General features: G+C 37.7%; 1 protein-coding gene across 5 annotated transcripts in view; it reads left to right on the top strand.

The window, feature by feature from the left end:
• The window catches only part of SGIP1 (SH3-domain GRB2-like (endophilin) interacting protein 1), a 329,295-nt gene that overhangs the window by 239,613 nt on the left and 69,415 nt on the right, over positions 1-20,267 (top strand). For 3 of the 5 annotated variants that reach the window (XM_006879756.1, XM_006879755.1, XM_006879757.1), the window contains 3 exons: positions 10,665-10,792; positions 11,916-12,042; positions 18,666-18,725. In XM_006879756.1, coding sequence (XP_006879818.1) covers positions 10,665-10,792; positions 11,916-12,042; positions 18,666-18,725 — 315 coding nt within the window. Of the gene's footprint in view, positions 1-2,366; positions 2,877-10,664; positions 10,793-11,915; positions 12,043-18,665; positions 18,726-20,267 lie in introns of all 5 variants that reach the window. The other 2 variants (XM_006879754.1, XM_006879753.1) reach the window with 1 other exon arrangement.

The following is a 20,267-nucleotide window of genomic DNA, read 5'->3' as shown; positions in this document are numbered from 1 at the left end:
AGCCCCAAGTTGCAATATTGAAAGATTCTGTGGACAAAAGGGAAGAAGACTTTAACAAGACAGACTGACACAGTGACTGTAGCCATGGGCTCAAGAGTGTCAGAGATGATGAGGACAGCACAGGATAGGACAGGGTTCGAATCTGTTCATAGGGTCACTAGAAGTCACAGTCACCTCGACAACACCTAACAAACACAACATTGGCAAAATATTGAAAGATGCAGGAAATATCAAGGTAAGATATAAAGAATACACTAACTGTACTAAAAAATTTGATCTGTGTCCAACTATTTCAGGAGGTAAAATATTAAGAACCCACAATATTAAAGGAAGAAATTAGCCTGCATTGAAGGGACTGAGTGAAAACAAGGCTTCAAGAACTGATGGACTACCATTTGAGATGTTTGGCCAAATGAATGAACTCTGAAAGCAGTTGCTTATCTGTGTAAAGAAGACCTGGTTGACCAACCTACAAGAAGATTTTCATATTAATGCCCCTTGCAAAGAAAGATTATTCTGCTGAATGTAGAAATTACTGAACTATTTTATTAATATAATTGTTGCTGTGTACCTTCTAGTTGGAATCGACCCATTGCTAACCCTCTAGCATGTTTTAATGTAATTCTCATGTAAAATCTTACTGAAGATAATTAAAAAACAATTATAGCCAGAATGTGGCTTGGAAGCAAGGATAGGCAGGCTTCGTCTCATGAACTTTGGGCATGTTGTCAAGAGGAACTGCCATCCCTTGGAGAAGGACAGCATGCTTGGTAAAGTAGAAGTTGAACGAAAGAAGAGACTCAAACCAGCAAACCACAAACCAGCAAAAATGCTAAAAATGTTGTAAATCATGAGTAATACTATCTCACTTGCCTCAATTATTGTAACTTGGAAGGTTACTTTCAAACCTTAAATATCTAAGTACTAAGTCAGTTCTTATAGAACTTATTGTTTATTTAGACTATATAGTTTCTATTGTTTAATTAAATAAACTCATAGTTTACTTAATTGTAAAGGAGCTTCGCTTCCATGAAGCATCTGCCACTGCCTTCTACTTAGTTGGTAACAATTTCTAATTTTAAAGTTGGAACTAATTCTCACATGTCACTTATTAGCAAATAGGCTATTGCAAAGTGTAGGGAAAAAAAGATTTTTCATGATTTTCTCTTTTGTCCGAGATGAATTAAGAAGAGAATTGACTCTGACTTTAAGTGAAAGAAACTTTTATGTTTGACTTCAGAGAGATATATATGACAGTCATGCCAGTGTTCTTAACAGGTCGACATGAAGAGAAAATAATTAATGTGGATGCTTTAAAAATATTCTTCCTTGTTGAACAGGTATAAATGTAACAGGTCTCAAGAAAACAAACTCACTTCCATAAAGTCAGTTCTGCCTCATCATGGTGATCTTTCGTTACGCTTCTGAGGCTGCAGACCTTCACCCGAGGCAACTGCTCATCTTTCTCTCAACAGAGCAGCTGGTGGATTCAAACTGGCCACCTTGTAATTAAAGTCCCAATAGTTAATGCACTGCACCACCAGGACTTTTCTCTAACAATTCTATTAAGTGTCAGAAGTCTTCTTCTCTATGTCTGTTGTATGTTGGATATGTGTGTGTGTGTGTGTGTGTGTGTGTATTTACAACTTTTCTCTAACAATTCTATTAAGTGTCAGAAGTCGTCTTCTCTATGTCTGTTGTATGTTGGATATGTGTGTGTGTGTATTTACAATTATATATGTATGAGCATTTTTTTTACTGCATTTCTGTTAGATGTGACTTACTATAAAGTGATAATATTTGAAGTCAACTGATGTCCTAATTAGTTTCTCAAATGTTTTCATTTAATATCCTAGAGTAGATAATTTTTATAAAATATTATATGAAATACTGAACATACAAAAACCTACTGTGTTGTGCCTATCTCAGTAGATTGTCCAAAGTCATGTCCATTTTAGAACTTGCAGTTCCCACCACCTATATTCCTCTGTGAACCTGACACTGTCTTCTTAAAACACCACAATCATCCACTTGTAAGCAGCCTCTAAGAGCTTTATGATGCTCGTCATGTTAATGATCATAAATGTAACTGTGAGTACCTTGCAAAAGAGTAACTAACAGCATGAAACAGTGATGGTCACAGGGGGAAACAGAATAATGGAACTCTTCCCTCATCCTCAGCTTCTAATCTCATGCAGATATTTTTGCTTCATAAAAATTATGCCCACTGAGGCTGAGAGAGAGAGAGAAAGAGAATATATCTGTCAGGCTTTGCCTTATGCTCATAGCAATCATGCCTTCCCCCTCCCCAGATAAATAACATTAGTAAAGTCAACTGAGTTTAAAATCAACTGCTTTAACCACAGGAAATGACCCGTCAGCTACAGAGGTCAAAATTGAAAAGCTACCATCAATCAATGATTTGGACAGCATTTTCGGCCCAGTATTGTCCCCCAAGTCTGTTGCTTTTAATGCTGAAGAAAAGTGGGTCCATTTTTCTGACACATCTCCGGAACATGTTACTCCAGAGTTGACTCCAAGGGAAAAAGTGATGTCCCCACCAGCGACATCAGAAAGCCCAGCGGAGTCCCCAACTCCAGGCCCTCCTGTGTCCCAGAGCCTCCCAGGGCCACCAGGCCCTCCTGGCCCTCTGGGTCCTCCTCGCAATGTACCATCGCCACTCAATCTAGAAGAAGTCCAGAAGAAAGTTGCTGAGCAGACTTTCATTAAAGATGATTACTTAGAAACAATCTCATCTCCTAAAGATTTTGGGTTGGGACAGAGAGCAACTCCACCTCCCCCACCACCACCCACCTACAGGACTGTGGTTTCGTCCCCTGGACCTGGCTCCAGCGGTGGTACGGGGACTGCCAGTGGTAGGTCTTGCTGTTTGGTGTGCTTTGTGTGACAGGCAATGGCCATGGCTGCAGTGCGAGCAATACCCTTTTCCTGGCTGGCAGTTGGCTTTAGAGCTTCAGCTATTCCTCCTTGGGTTTGGGTGTCCTGTGGCCCTGTAGCATGTCCTACTAGATCATCGAATGCTCGTAGTCATAGTCCAAGTCTGTTGATGTTTTCTTGCCTTGCTCTCTCAGTCTTTAGAAGCGCCCTGCCCCAACCTTGCAGGTAGAAAATAATCTACATTTAACGCAAGCCTTGGTGTCATTGTTTGGAATGCAAGACAATTCTGGAAAGCTGGCTTTCACGGTGTGTGGGTTTCATGTCTGATTTCCTTGTCCGATGCCCCTACGAAGCTTCTGGATCATCTGTGTGTTGAGGGGTTGGGTGGGTAATGAAAGAAGATCATGTTTGTCTTTAAACAAAAAATTTTTTCTGGACAAAATATCAGGATTTGAAATAGGCATTTGGGAAAGCAAAAGGAGAGTGTCTTATTTTGTCCCCAACCTAATCAAGTTGTTATTGAAAAGAAAACTGTACTTACTTGATTTCACCATTTGACACATTTATCAGCCTATGATACTAACTCTAAAGGATATTAACTCTGGTGGCTTAGTGGTAAGGAATTGCACTGCCTACACAAAGGTACACAGTTCAAATCTACCAGCTGCTCCACAAGAGAAAGATGGGTAGTCTCCTCCTGTGTGATTTACTGCCTCTGAAAACCCACTAGAGGGCCAGCTATGGATTAGTTCCAACTCGACAGTATACAATAACAGTGGTGACAGGTAATGGAAAAGATTTCTCAAAAATGTACTTTTGGGGACTCTAGTTGCAAATTTTGTTTTTGAAACTTGGGAGGTTTTGTATTTCCTAATATGAAACCATAGGAATATCTGCCATACATATAAAAGAAGCAGCAGGGTTCAGGTTTTTTTCCTAGTGCATCCTCTTCCGTCTTATCTATTCCACTGGTCCTCAAGTATCTAACTGTATCCTCCAGTCTCTTCTTACCTGTACATGTGGGTTTGGATTAGACCTATGAAGTTGCATCTGCTATTCTTCATTTGTTTCAAAGAGGTGACTAGTCTGTTACTCAGAATTGGTAAGAGACAAAAAAACATTTGCTTCTATTTTCAGGCCTCATTGTTTCCTCTTTCATTGGAGACTCTTATACAGAGTGTTCTCTGTGTACTTCACACAAAATCTGTTTTGTAAACGTAGGTGTGCTCCTATATACTTCCCCTCATAAAAAAGAAATTATTCAAAACTCAAATAAGTTTGGGAAACATTATAATAAACATTATCAGTATATTTCTTTGCTATATGACCACGTAGGGCCATTATTTTGCCAAGAAAAGTAGCAGCTATAGTTTCTAGTCCCAAGTACCACACCCAGTGCTTAATACCATATGTTTTATTCTAAAAGCAACACCACATGTATTATTATTTTCTCTCATTTTACAAAGAAAACTGTGCCACAAGCATTAAGTCATTTCCTCAAGTTTACATAATTAGAGATGATAGACTTAATATTTATGCTCAGGTCTGTCAGATCCAAAATATGGCCTCTTAATCCCTGTGCTGTCCAGGTACCCTATAAGGATAAACCTTATAAAGGTTTACTGATGAAATTTCTCCAGATTATTTGACACTAACACATACCTATATAGCACAAATGTTATCAAAAAATTGTTCAAAATTCTTCTCTCCAGATGTATCCTTTATTGCCTTTTTAGGCCTTTTTTGTGTTGCACAGGCTCCTTTCTTCTTTGTATGTGAAGACTACTCTAATTGAAAAGAGAAAACTGGGTGTCAGGTTGTAGAAGAGGAATGTGAGTTCACTGTTTTTTCTGAGCCTTTCTTTGCTGGGTTGGACTTTGCAAGGAATGCTTAGCTACCTCCAGTGAGAGGTTGCAATGCTCTTCTCAAACTAAACACCTTTAGTGGGAGAAGGTTGATTGTATGTGCTATCAAATCTGAACTGAGTCATAGCTGACCCTGGCTTTCAGACATTATCAAGGAAGGAGACTTCCCTTCTTTCGCCCACTGAGCAGCTTCTGGATTTGAACTGCATGCCTTTGGGTTGACAGAACAACTACTTAACCACTAGAGCAAGAGTAGACTCTATTATTTCTTTCTATTTGCTCCATCACCTTCCACAATTTAATTGACCACCGATCTTATGAGTCACGAGGATTTTTTTAACAGTTTCAGTACCATCTCTTTGCTTGAAATTATATTCTTCTTTGAAATGATCTTTAAATGTAAACAGTGAAGACGATTGATTTTTAATAATTGAGCTGGAAAAGGCTGCACTTTGCTTGTATTAAAGGATTGAATTTCTAAGTGGAGTATTGAGCTGATCCAGTGAAACCCATGAATAAATAAAACTTTGCATTATTATCTTGCCTAATTAAGTCCCAGTTTATTTGCTGCTTGATCTTTTATTGATGGAACATACACAGACTAGTAGAAATGTAAATTTAGGATTAAAACAGTAGAATGTGGCCTCATGTTTTAAAGATTAGCAGTTCCTGTCATACCTGCCTTTTTAGAACCTGGAGCGTGATGAAACTACTTTCCCTGTACTTCCTTGTGCTATCTGCCTGGGGCCAGTGTGCTTGGTTCCCAAATTTCTTTCACCACAAGGTGACTGTGGCTGATCAAATATAGACAGTACCTACATCCTTGTGGGTAGAAGAGTTCACCAGTGCTGTAAGACAGAAATTAGGAATTTGCTCCAAGAACTTTAATTTTCTTGTTGCAAAATATCATTAATATCTTGTTTGGACAACACGCTGTCTTACTAGAATGAAGACACTGATTGTTGGCAAAGGTTGCCATTCTCTTACGCAAGTTGTATGCTAGGAATGAGAACAAAAATTTCAATGGTGTGTAAGAAATTTGAGGGATGGGGAAAAAGAAATAACAGTATAGATAGATTGTTCAGTGCAACCTTTCCCAGTTTAAAGAGTTAAAACAACATTAGTAGATGTTATACATAGTCATTCACTAGTAGGTAAGTTTGGGATAAAGAGGTTAAAGTAAGCAAATGAACCTACCCAGGGACTACTCAGAAACCAATCTTGGAATGTGCTTCCAGAAAGTCACAGCCTCAAAAATCCTATGTATCAAACCAAACAGATCCTTTGTATAGGTAATGTACATTACACGGGAATGGGAGAAAGGAAAGACATTCTATAAGGAATGGACAATTAGAAACCACATATATTAATAGCCTTACAAGTAGAATTGAGAGGAAACAGAGAGGAAAGAATATGTGCAAGAATAAATAAATCACAATTTTAAAATGGAAGAAAAATCCTATAAGGCAGTTCTACTTGGGCACATACAGGTTCTCAGAATCCATGGCAACTAATGGTGGCAATTTTCTAACTACAGTCTTTTTTAACCTGCCCTGTTCAGTATTGTAGCCACTCACCACGCATGATGGTTTTAATTGTCATTATAATGAATTAGAATTTGAACAGAAATCCATTTCCTCAGTTACAGTAACCACAACCACAATTCACATCTTCAGTGGCCAACACTGACTAACTTTGAGGACAGCACTTTCATCCCCACAGAAAACTCTCTTGGATCAATTGAACAGTTAGGAACTGCCTTAGGACTTTGAATGTGCTACTTTAAACACAGTATCAATGAAGAGTAGTGTGAAACATAATGTATACCAACTCTGTAAGCAAACTATTTAAAAAAGCAAAATAGAACAAAGCATTGGGCACCATGACACTGAAACTGGAAAAAAAAGAGAAATATTATCTACAGCCCTTTCCATACATGTTTAGCATTTTCTTATAGAGAAAATTATTAGGATCTAAGAACATAATTTAGGATGACTGCTTTGTTCTTAATGTATATATGAAACTAGATAGCTACATATGTTTTAATTCAATTACTTAACCAGCCTTAATGTATCTTAGCTCCATTTTGCAGATAAGGAAATTAAGGCTCAGAAAGGTCGACAGTCACAGTCAAGAACCACAATCTGACACCTGATCTGTTGAGTTCTATGGCCTGCATCTTGACCACTTCTCCTCAACCTCATCAGCTATCCCCCTTCTCTCCTGATTCCTTCTCAGCCCCTGACAACACATGTGCAGGCACACACAGTGAGAGGTAAAAGGTGAAACCAAAGATAAGAGGTTCTTGGATGTGACCAAAGAAACAATGATGGAACCTCAACCTAAGAGCCGTGAATGGATTGAGAACCTGTTATCAAGTGCTCATTTTTTGAAATCACAAAATTCAAGTAATATACATGGTTTTGTTTTTTTTTTTAAAGCTAACATTTAAGCAGGCATCTCTGGTGGCATAGTCCATAGTGTTCTGTCCTATGAAATAAAAGGCTTTGCAACTCTGACAGTTCGAAACCACAGTCTCTCCTAAGTAGAAAGATGGGAAGTGTCCCCTTGTTAAGATTTACAGTCTCAAAAACCTAATAAAAGGGATTATAACTGAATTGGAATAGACTTGAGGACAGTTAATTTTAGTTTTTAGTTTACATTTTAAACAGAGATGACATTGAGTTAGTTTTCCAATTGCCCTTGCATGTAAATAGTCCTGAAGGGGAAGAATGAAAGTGTAATTGAAGATAGAATCATTTGAATAGAAACAAGTAATGTCTTCTAGACTCTTAAAATACATAAAGATTGTATGGTCTCACAAAAGCACCTGAAGGTTGGGAAAGTCCCCTCAGGCTCTGAATGGCTCTGTGGACTCAAAATTCTGTAAGAAATGTTTCACTAAAGTGGTTTTGGTTTTTTTGTTTTCTTTTTAAATACTCAGTGTCTTCCTAACTATATAGCAAATCAACTATAGCAAGCAGTACAGGAAAAGAAAAAAAATAAATTAATAAATTAATAAACAAGCTGTCCATAATAAAAAAGGAAAGTCATTGACTAAGCACATTTTTAGGGGAATCTGGGGACCTAGTGGTTAAGGCGTTGTGGTGCCAGCCCAAAGGTGGGTAAATTGAATCCACCAGCCACTTACTGGGAAAAGGATGAACATTTGTCTCCTGTGTGATTTACAGCCTCTGAAAACCTATGAATGAGTTGAGACAGAATGGCAGTTAATGAGAGAGAAGCATGTTGTTTTAATGCTCTGTTCCAAAAGACGTTTACCATCACCTTCAACATATATTGTCTTATCTTTGCTTAGCATTTTATCACATAGTGAACACTTTTATTACATTTTTAATTTTTAGTCTTAGCAACTTTTTTGGTTTTTTAAGCAAGAAAGGTGAAGCTCAAAGAGATTAGGTAGCCTGCTGAGATCCCATAGTTAGGAACAGGTGGATGGGACCAGAACTCAGATCAGCTAACCCTTCCTCCACTGCTTTTTTTTCAGTATTTCCACACTACTTTGGTTACAACCCGTCAGGACTTTCCCAAGCATAAATCTAAGGGGTTTCTGTTTTGTTTTTCTTTATTTAAACAGGACTAGGATATACAGCTGACCTTTTAAATCAAGGTTTCAGAAGAATAATGATTGGAAGTAGACTCATGGATAGATATTTTGGATAACTATTGATTTTCCCACAATGAGAAATAGAACTCCCAAAATCACCATGAAACGTCCTGACAAAGAATTAACTGTTTAAAGATTTCTTTTCCATCTCTTGTTGTCATGTCTGTTTTTGGGAAATGTAAAATATATATATTTTACTCGGAGAAAATTTTGTCATAGAATCTATCATATATATATATATATATTTTACTCGAGAAAATTTTGTGACCGAATCTATCAAAACATATCCTATTTTTGTCCTCTCAGGAGATTAGCCAAAGACTAAGAATATTTATGTTGAGAGATTTGTAAAAGGCAGAATATGTAAAAATAGAAACAGGCTTTATGCAACATGTAGGACTCTGCAGTCCATCTAAACAAGAGCACAAGACCTTGTGTTTAAGAGCTTAAACTTTGGAGTTAAATAGACTGTTAGAGCTGTATGACCTTGGGAAATCTACTGAATATCTTTGAGTTCTACTTTTCCCCTCTAGACAATGATATTATAATGCCTACCTTAGAAACTTCTATAAGTATTAAATAGATAATATATGACACACTGTTAGCATAAATCTTGGCTCAATAAAATAAAAACTAAGAGTATGTTAAGAAAGTGAAGGTGATGAATAGTCCCTATAGATACTGGAGATGGGGCAGTGGAGGAAGTAGAATGGGATGGCATTAATATTTAGCGGGGTTTTCCATCAAGATGATTAGATTTAGGATCAGTAGCATAGTAAAACACATCCACGATTCCATATTGTTGTAACAAGAAGAAAAAAATTCACTCCATGTATTTTCTTGAGAAGTACTTTCTGAGATGATGAGTTCTGATGACCAACTTCAAAGTTTTTGAGGACAGGAAACTAAAGAGACTAAGTTGATCTCAGACTTTCTTGAGCATGTGCACTTGGTCACTTGGAAAATTCCAGTGGGGTTAGGAATATTTTCCTGAGGGAGGATTTCTTGGGATTTTATTGGGCTAATGTTATGTCTGTTTCTCACCAAAGTGACAATCCTCTCTTTGGGTGCTTGAAACCTTTCAGAATAAGATCTATTTGTATATTGATTTGACTTTCTTAAGGAGCACTTTGCATTCTACTTAGAGGCAAGGATAGTGACATTTCTCTTCACATACTTTAAGCACGTTGTCAGAAGGGGCTCGTCCTTGAAAACAAGACATCATTCTAAGGAAAGGTAGAGGGACAACAAAAGAGAGAAAGAGCCTCAACAAAATTAACTCACACGGTGACTGCGTCAATGAACTTGAGCATGGTGGAGATAGTGATGATGGTGTAGGGTAGGTCAACGTTCTGATCTGTTCCTCACAAGATCATTGTGCGTTATGGCCAACTGGATGGCACCTAACAACAACAAGGTGTTTATCCAGGTAGTTTTCCTATGTATCCCAGGTATATGACTGAAGATCAGGCCCCTGTGAATCCTGGTGTCCTGCCATTTGCATGCTGGCCTTTTTGTGTCTCCTTTGTTTCATACATTTGTCATTGACAACTGGAAAGGTAAATCCAAGTGGCTCTTTGAAAAATCATCACAAAAACCATCATGGGAAAGATGTACATAGACAGATTCCAAAGCAGCCTCTTTCATTAAAATCCTGTAAATTAACATTAAGATTGTGGACACAAGTACTCACACAACATCTAATTTATGTTTTTAATATCTTTTCTTTTGCTTAATACCATGTGTTTGGGTTGTATAAAGTCAATATAATGTATAAAGTCAAGCACATGTTTTGATGTAAGAAATTATTAATGTGTTTAAAGTACAAAAATCTAACGTGAAAGAACCATTCATCTGTCTTCAGTTCTAGTATCTGTTTTCATCTAGGATATAAAGAAATTCTAAATATAAACAAGAAATAATAATATACATATTTGATGAGTGTGTGGTCAAAAGAAAAGGTTTCTTCTACCACACAGCCAAAAGAATGTTAATGGATTTGCAGAGCAATAAAAGGATTTACCTTTCACTGGGTGCTGTATGACAAAGAGAGGCAAAGAGCTTCAGCTTCTGCCATCAACCATATTTGAACTGAGTGATTTTTTTTTCTTAAAAAAAAAATACCTTGTGCTATAGTGATTAGTATGGTAACTGCTGATGTGAGTGGATACTGGCATTGTTGCTGTGAGAATGGGTTAGGTGGCATCAAGCGATGACAGTGCCTTGGCCATGATGTTTCTAGTGTTAAGAATAACACTGGTTTGTTTTTTCAGGTGCATCATCCCCTGCTCGACCAGCCACTCCCTTGGTTCCGTGCAGCAGCACTACCCCACCTCCACCTCCTCCCCGGCCTCCGTCTCGGCCAAAGCTGCCTCCAGGGAAGCCTGGAGTCGGAGATGTGGTATGTTCCCTCTACCCTGACGTACGAAGGAATAGGAAGTGAGAATGACAACAAGAAACTAAAAAGTGCCTAAACACAAGCCATCCTAACTTTAGATCTATGTTTTTGAGCTCTAATGCAAATGGTCATTACAGGTGGCGTCTTAAAAAGAGAGTCACCCACCAGCTGCTCCACAGAATGGGCAGTCTCCTGTGTGATGTCCTGCCTCTGAAAACCCACTGGTGGGTCAGCTATGGCTTGGTTTCAACTCAATAGCACACAACGATAACATAGTTTAAGTGTACATTTCAACTCTCAGCTGTGATCCAGTCAGATCTGATGGTTTTGCCCCATTAGGCTAAATCCTTTAGGAAAGGAGATTTCATTTCTAATATTTGCTTGATTTTGAAGGATGAGTCTTTATTTCTGACTCCAAACTGTTGTTGTTGTTGTTATTGATTGCCGTCGAGTTGAACACAACTCATAGCGACCCTACGAACAAAAGGCCTGAAGACTTTCTGTAACTATTGACATTTCTCAAAGTTCATAGAGTTTCCAGAGGCATGTTGTTTAGGAAGTGGATACCACTCCTGTTTGCAAATTACAAAAAAAGTTATTAGTGGTAGATATACTATGAATTTCAGAAAGAGACGTGTGGCACCATGAATTTGTTGCAGAAATTTCTTGCTTTGTATTTTAAGACATTCTGATCTTTCATCAAGGGGTTTGCGGTAGAGGCAAATTTCTTTGTGTTTATGCACAGGTGTATTCAAATAATGAGGCCAGTAATGTTGGGTTTGGCTAACATAATGCAGTGTTTTGTGTATGAATCCCTTTAGATAACTGTGAGCTCTTATCATGGCATCTCCTTAGTGCCTGAGGGCTTGTGAGTTTGGAATCTTAAAACAACCTCTGATCACGTCACAGACCTGGGAATACCTGTTGAGTTTAACATGTTTATGCTCCATGGTTCTCCTGCCTACGTTCCACAAGTAAGAGAGAGTGAATCAATTGCAGTGTGAAATGATTTCATCTGTACCCCTTTAGGAACCTGAGTTATCACATATGGGGCTAAGAGACAAGAAAATATTACATGACCATATTTGTGTACCTAACGTACCATCTCTTTTTCTTCCTCCTGCAGTCTAGACCTTTTAGCCCTCCTATACACTCTTCCAGCCCTCCTCCGATAGCGCCCCTTGCCCGGGCTGAAAGCACTTCTTCAATATCGTCGACCAATTCCTTGAGTGCAGCCACCACTCCTACAGTTGGTAAAAATCATCTCCTGTCTTTTAATCCATTTGTAGTTTTGATTGGATATTTTATATACTCTGAAATCTCCAAGACCCTATATTTCTGGTCAAAATTGTTTTGCTACTCTCGTCTGACTCTTCTTTTAAAAGCACCTTCTCAGCAAAGGAGGCAAAAAAAGAGTACAAATGGAAGAACGCCAACTCCTGTGTTTTATAGGAATTTTCTTATGGTTTAACATAAAAGTAAAGAAGGGGGAAAAAATAAAATGAAAGAAGAAATTGCAAAAGACAAAAACGTTCAGATACTGTTTCTTCATGTAAAAATCTCCTTTGAAGAGGCATGTTTATTTAAATTCCAACCATCAGAAATCATAAGATTTAAAACTTTTGTTTTCTTTACTATTTTATTTCTTCATCATTTTTTTAGTATCCTTATGTTGGCAAATGGTATAAACATTGGCATTGTAGGACTTGATGGACAAACTTTTAAACATATTTTAGTGCTTTTAAGTGATGTGTGATTAGTTTTATCAGAAGACTAATTCATTGCTGGCATTGTCAGTAAATGCCCTAGTTCCTGTTTCATTATGGCGTGATAAAAGTGAAGAGTTGAAAATGGCTGTTCAGCTTGATGATTTCCCCACACTGAAATGCCTCCTTTTGCCTGGAATGACTTCCCTTTGCCCAAGGCTGGTCTTTCTCTCTACCCCATTACACTCACCTTCCATCTGGTCCTACTACCCCTCTTGGTTTTGCATGTTGTCTGTCTTGTCTGACATGGGGTTTTCCCCATCCTATTTTCCCCATGCAACTCCATTCCTCACTCTCTCCCTTTACTGTCCGGAACTCCTCTGCCAGCCCTCTGTATTGAAGCCAACTGACGTATCCTGCTTTGCTTGAGAGAATCATTAACCGAGGTTAAATAAATTGTTGTTGCTACTTACCAAGGAGCATGCTCTAGAGTTGCTCATGCAAGAAGTAGCTTGATCAAAGCCTGACACTCTCTAGAATAAACCTACCTATTTTAAGGTGTGTCCCCAAAGTATCAGCTATATACCATATATTTTTAATCAAGCTGCTCCAAGTATCCCCATCAAATCTGGAGAAAATACAGCCAGCTACCAGTGTCATATGGTTCATTAATAGGCATATGCTTAAAAACAACAATAACCGGTGGGGGGAAGCCCCTCAAATTCATTTCTGAAACTGTAAATTTCAGGGGAGAAGATGACTCATCTTTCTCTCAAGTAGCCACTGGTAGATTTGAATCACTAGAAAGGTATAGCCTTTGAGTTAGCACCATAACGTCCTACAGACTATACCACCTAAGCTCCCTCTGATAGACATATACTTACCATCTAAAGAGTAAGAAGTAGATAAGAAATAGACCTGGCTATGTGAGTAATAATAGGCATGTATCATTATTTTTATAGCCAAGTCTATTTCTTATGTGGGCATTAATTGGGGAGCTTCTTATTTTTTAGATGTCTATTAGCTCTTAATTACTCTCTCACTCTTTTCTTTTCTATGACATCCCATCTTTTTTTTTTTTTTAGCTCTACCTCTTCTATACTCCTTGATTGTTACAGCCACTTTTTCCTTTCTCTCTGCTTTTATTATTCCCCAAAATCATGTGTTCTGCCCCTTCATGTGATTTGTCCCTTAATAATCAAGGAGAAAGAGAAGAGTGAAGTGTCACTCAGAGAGCCAACCTCAGGTGGCCTCAGATGAAACATGGAGCCTATTCTTTCACTACGTTCAGATTCAGAGAAAATTGCACACTTTGGAACTTGAACTAGGTCCAGGATTTTGTACATTGTATGTCTATGGTTTCCACTGGAGAAATCTCAAATCCATCTCCTTTGATTCTTAACACACCTCACCTGTATATTTTCAAGATGACCTGCAGAGAGTTTAATAAAAGGAAATAGCCATATGAGAGGGTAGTCGCATTGCTCCATTGCTGAGGAGCATTCTGATTTAATCTTTTTGGTTCTGTTATTTTGCTTTGGTTTTTGTCTTCCCACTGAATTCTTCACCCTCATCTTCTTTATTTCCTCCTGCTGCTGTGGGTCACTTGACAGACACTTCCCTCTGAAGCAAATGTATTGTCAAATGACTGACTGTCAGTAGCTTCTTGTGGTTTGCTGTTTCTCTCTTTCCGGAGGTTGTGCTTTGGCTGTTCAGCACCCAGGGGTGTCTCCATCACTGACGTGGATGTCTATTGAATGTAGTCACATGGCTTATTTGAGATAGAGAATTTCAGCAGTAAATTTCCAGACACTATTAATGGCTCAACACTTTCCTGATACCACAATACTTTGTTGACATTCGCCATGATAGTTGGCAAGTGTGATAGGAACAAAATAAGCAAAGTTTAAAGTAAATTCAAGTATTAAACTCTTAAGGGCAATTAAACCTGTCTTCCTAGTTCAGATAAGAAAATAACTCGAAAGTATTTTGGACCTAGCCAGTCCATTGCCATACCTCAAAATAAGCCTCTTTTAATGTAACTCATTGCCATCAAGCCATTCCTGATTCGTGATGACCTTCTGTAGGGCCTCTGAGACTATAAATAGGATCCGGAGTTAGACTACCCCTTCTTTCTCCTAAAAAGCTGCTGGAACATTTGAATAGCTGCCCTTCCAGTTAGCAGCCCAGGATGTAACTCACTACACCACAGGGCTCTGTTTTGGTATATGTTGGTGTTCTTAGGTGGCTACGAAAATTCATAGTAACCCTGTGAACAATGACAAGCAATTAATTTGAACCTTGCCCTGTCCTGTGCCGTTCTCACAATCTCTGATATACTTGACCCCATTGCTGTAGCCACTGTGTCAACATGTCCCCACTAGGATCTTCCTCTCTCTTGCCAACCCTCCACCTTTCTAAGCATGGTGTCCTTTTCCAAGGACTTGCCCCTCTTAATAACATGCCCAAAATATGTGAGACGAAGTTTCCCCATCCTTGCCTTCATGTGGCACCCTGACTATAAATTCTCCTAGACATACATACTATTTCTTTTGGCAGTAGTCACTCAAAAGTCATGAAAAGATCCGAGATAACAATATTTCTTGGGTGAAAGATACCCTTGATTGTAAGATAGGTCATTATATAACTAAGAAAGAGAAGATAAAGTGTGAACAAAGCAAAACTATAAATAATTCTTTGTCATTGATGCACCCCATTTTTTTAGAGATAATAAAATGAGAGGAAAATGCACATCTTAAAATCTATGAAATACAGTAAATCATACTTAGAATCGAAAAAGTTTAACATGACTTGTGCTTTGTTGACTTTGGGGGAAAGTTGTTAATATTTCAGACATAGAGAAAATGTTGCAAATTATTCGAAAAGCCAAAATTTTAGACATTTATCTCCTTATTCAAAACAGAGCATTAGCTCAACTTATAAAACATCCATTTTATTACTTGTCTATATTTGGTAATGGATTTTTTTATATATCTGTGATTCTTCCTTTAAGACCCCAATGCACAAAGACTATTATAATGGCAATACTATACACTCTTAAACATATTCTTTGAATGACAGTTATGCATTTCAAAGGGAAGCTTTGATAGCTAACAATCTATATTAAGGAAATAATTTATAGGCCTCATATAGAAGTAAATTCAATTCAGAAATGAAAATTTAACCATAGCTAAATAACCAGAGTTAAAATATTTCCTTTATTCTTTTGTCTCACAGAACTTTTCAGAATTGAAGAAGCATTCTAAAAAACTGCCTATACTAACTACCAATTATTCTATTCAAATATAAAGATAGCATTTTAGACATGAATAATTTTAATCCCAATAAAAAATTCTCAACTTTTATCCCAATAAAAAATTCTCACCCTTTATTTTAGTCTTCTTTTTTCCTTATGCTGTTTTTTGAAAGGTTTGTTTTCAGTTTCAGAATCCTAAGCTTAGGTTGATTTGAGGCAATTCCCATGCTTAGTACTTTAAGAAATTCCTCTCTGCACTTAAATTGGGTGTTACCCTTATTTACACCAGACACTGGCTTCCCAATGATTCTTTTTTTTTTTAACAGTCTCTCATTATTTAGGATGGTTTTTCCGTAAACCTTCAAAATCTACAACCACTGCAAAGCATAAGCATACTTACTATCAACAGTTTCGAAACTATACAGTTATAATATCAGTTCAAAGAAAAAGATGGCAATGCTGGAGGCCTCTCATTTTAAGAGGATGCGATATTAGTTCTGTGAAAGAAAGAAATATCCTCTCCTATTTTCCACTGTTGTTGTTGTTACAGACCCTTAAGTAGCTTCTGACCCATTGCAACCCCATAGATTGCACAGTAAAACACACTGTCTAGTCCTGTGTTGTCCTCACAATTGCTGCTGGGCTCGAACTCATGGCTGCAGCCACTGTATTAGTCCATCCCGTTGAGGGTCTTCCTCTAATGAATCTGTCAAAACATTTTTACATTCAGTTAATGTGCATGTAACTGCTTCCCGTTTTCTGAGAGCCCTGTACTGATAATTCTATTTGTCCTATTTCCCTCCCGCAGAAGCACAGAAGTTATATTAACCTGTTCCAACTACCAAGGAAACCACATGAATGATAAAAACTGTAATGGACAAGTGATGTCCTAAGACACTGAGAGATGACAAAGCAGCATTTCTCTTTCTCATTCCCAAACTCTAGGACCAACTTAATGGACTATTTTCTAAGAAAAATTATTTGTTATGGAATCATTTTACTACTCTATTGATTTCCTTATCTTACTACTCTATAATATATTAATATATAAAATTCTCTCATACTGATCTTTATCCAGATTCTACTCTATTACCTATTAAAATTGCAGAATGCCCACAGGAGCTGTGGCTTTAGAATTTTTTTTGATTGCATAGTGGAAAAATCCTGATTACCTGTGTGTGATAGTGAGGAGAAGAGACTGTGTACAAAAATCTGTAACAGTTAAAGTCCAGTATATCAATTCATGATGTTGTGACCAATTTGCAAAGACATTTGGCCACAGCTGGAGTCCAGAGCCAAAGAAGGAAGTACAATGATGCAGTTCAAAATTAACAGTCTGTAACTACCAAAGGCAGGTGCAAAGCAAATTGAATTTGGATACTGATGAGGCTAAAATGAGATGGTTCATGCGGGGATGACAATTCGTACTGTTGCTTTTTATGGTAATGTTGAAAGCTTCTTCCCCATGGGGAAGTGGTGCATGCTGGGTGATCCTGTTGAGCTGTCAACGTTCTTGTCAGGAGGTCCTTATGATGGATATATGTCTAGCCACTTGAGAATTATGTGCAATGGAAACACACTCACACAAGTCAATTATTAATGATAACACCTTTAACAACTCCCTGAGAAAATGGAGCGTGACTTCTACCATGGGACTGACTTCAGCCAAATTCACAGATGCTCAAACTTAGCCTGTTCTTTCCTTGTCTTCTCATGAAATCACCATGAAAGAAGCATATCATCATTCCGTCATAACCCAGTGACTTAAGTTCTGTTTCTTTTTTTCCCCATAAAAATAATTTTTTGTGTTTTGTGTGTAAAGTGTGCTGCTTGATTTCATTTGGGATTTGTATTTGTGTTTTTGTTTTCCATTCCTTTATGTTTCTTTGGTTCGTAGTGTCAGAAGATGATGTTTTTTATGACAAACTGCCCTCGTTTGAAAGGCGCTGTGAAACGCCTGCAGGTATGGTGTTAATTGAGTGATGTCTAGATACTTAGACTTTAAAAATCCAAGCCATTTATGCCATCAGAATGCTATGAACTCCATGGACATGCTCCTCACCTCATGAGTGTCCAGTGCCTCTCAGATGCACCCTCTATATTCTCTGTCCATTGTGGAATTCATGCCACTGAAACCTTAAGTGAACGTGTTACAAAGCAGCAGGTTGCATGACAGTTTCTCAATGAAAGGGTTTGAAAGAGGTGAGATGCTATTGCTTTGTGAATTTTCAAAAGGAAGGAATAATTTAACTGCTCAGCATTACATGCCCAGTGCCTATTTTTTAGTTTAAAAACAAATAAAGAAATACAATTGAACAGCATTAGTAACCAACCATATTTTCTTTTTGGTACATAGGTAAAGGGTGTTTTGAGTCTGGATGACTAAGGTGATTTCAGGGGAGGGGTTGGAAGACAAAAGACATCTTCCAGGAACTTTTAAAATCGATACACAATGTTGTTTTAATTTAAAACCAAAGCTAATGTGTTTTGCAACCCATAACTCAAAGTCTATCTTTTTTGTGAAAAACACAGAAGGGGATGACATTGAAGATAAAATGGAGACACAATTGCTGATTGCCAGTTTACCCAAATTAGTGCAGTTAAAATATGCTGACGCCCCTGCATGGCCAGGAAGACTTCTGCTCCATGCACACAAGCACCAAATTTCCAGCCGCCAGCCTCATATGCCCATCCCTTTAGGCATCCATAGCTTCGCTTTTGCTTTCTATTTCCTGAATTAAAACAAAGCATAGATTACCAGCCTTCCTTTTTCCCCCTCCTGCACGTTAATGGCATGCCATGCCTCTACCTGACCCCATAGTGAGATTAATGACCTGCTCTGTAACTCATACTGTGTCCTTCTCTCTCCCTCTCCTTAACCTTTCCCATCCCGCTTCAACTCCTGGCCATACAGAGAATGAACAGCCTTCCCTCGTTTGGTTTGACAGAGGAAAGTTTTATTTGACTTTTGAAGGTAAGTAGTACATAGCATACCAGATTCTAATTTATAATCCCTTAGTCCTTCTCCCCTTCCATCTGCATTTCGAAATCCCAGTATTTTTTCCCCTAAAGACCCAGTCTCACTTTTTTATATAAAAATGCTATGGCTACTTAGAAAATATTAAACATTAATGGAGACATTATATTAATTTGGTTTGTATATGACCTTCAATTTTTCAGACTGAAGAAATGAAAGCTAATCTGTAGTTAATATCAACTAATTATAGTTAATTGGAAAAAAAATTAAAGCACCTTTTCTGGCCGTGGAACTTAACTCTGTCAACCAGGGCTCTTTCCTAACTGTTCTGCAAATATAAGGCAACAAATGGGACATATCTGTTTGATACAGGCATACCTCAGAGATATGGCACGTTCAGTATCTAACCACTGCAATAAAGTGAACATCACAATGAAGCAAACCACACACATTTTGATTCCCACATCTAAAAGATATGTTTACACTATGCTACCCACCAGCTGCTCCAAGCAAGAAAGATGGCCAATCTCTTTCTGACTCTTAGCCTCTGAAAGCCCATTGGAGGGTCAGCTCTGAGCCAGTTCTGGCTCAATAGCAGTTAACAACAACAACAACAACAACAACAATCACATAATCTAATGCATGTGCAGTAGCATTATAAAAATGTTTTAAATATTAAGGAAGTATCCAAAATGAGACTCCAAGAGAATAAATGCTATTGGAAAAAATGGCACCAGTAGACTTACTCAAAACTTCTCATTGTAAAGATTCAATGTTTGCCAAGTACAGTAAAAAGAAGCACAGTAAAGCGAGGTATGCCTGTATTGGTATTTAACTTTGTTTTAACTAATTCAATCTTCCAGGTACAACATCTATTATTGTAAAATGAAAATATGTATATACATTCTTATGATAAAGAATGTGCCTTAGGAGAACACACAAAGGGGACAAGAGAAAAAGGAATATTTTAGTAAGTTCCATCTGCACTACCTGAAACTGCAAACAGCTGACTGTAGTAAAGTGAGAATGTATTGCTAAACTTGCCTCTTCAGAATGTAAAGAAAATGATCATAGATATGATAATCGTCTAATTTCAGTGTTTGATTGCCATACTCTGCATTAAATAATAACATTCTTCGGTCTTATATTTCTGTTCCAAATCATCTTAACACATCAAGCATTTGATAATGTAACCCATTTAAGATAATGATGGAGGAATTACATAATTTAATTAGTGAGTCATCTTATAAATATTTGTCACTGTGCTTCTGTTTTGAAAATTTTTACATAAAATTATTCCTGATCTTTTCACGCCTGAGTCTTTTCAGTTACTTGGCATACATCTGAGAGTTGCACAATGAATACAGATGACAAGAATTGATACCATTGAGTTGTGGTGCTAGATAAGAGTCTTAAATAGCCTACAGATGGACAAGAGAATAAACAAATAAGTCTTGGAGTGGATGCAGCCAGGGTGCTCCATAGAGGCAAGGATGGTGAAACTTCACTTCACATACTTTGGGCATGTTATTAGGAGAA

Source organism: Elephantulus edwardii, unplaced genomic scaffold, assembly GCF_000299155.1.
Source record: "Elephantulus edwardii isolate Elephantulus edwardi_28Jun2011 unplaced genomic scaffold, EleEdw1.0 scaffold00005, whole genome shotgun sequence".
In the NCBI taxonomy this organism is placed as follows: Eukaryota; Metazoa; Chordata; class Mammalia; order Macroscelidea; family Macroscelididae; genus Elephantulus; species Elephantulus edwardii.
The sequence above is the reverse complement of the archived record's forward strand: the minus strand, read 5'-3'. Positions and strand labels throughout refer to the sequence as shown.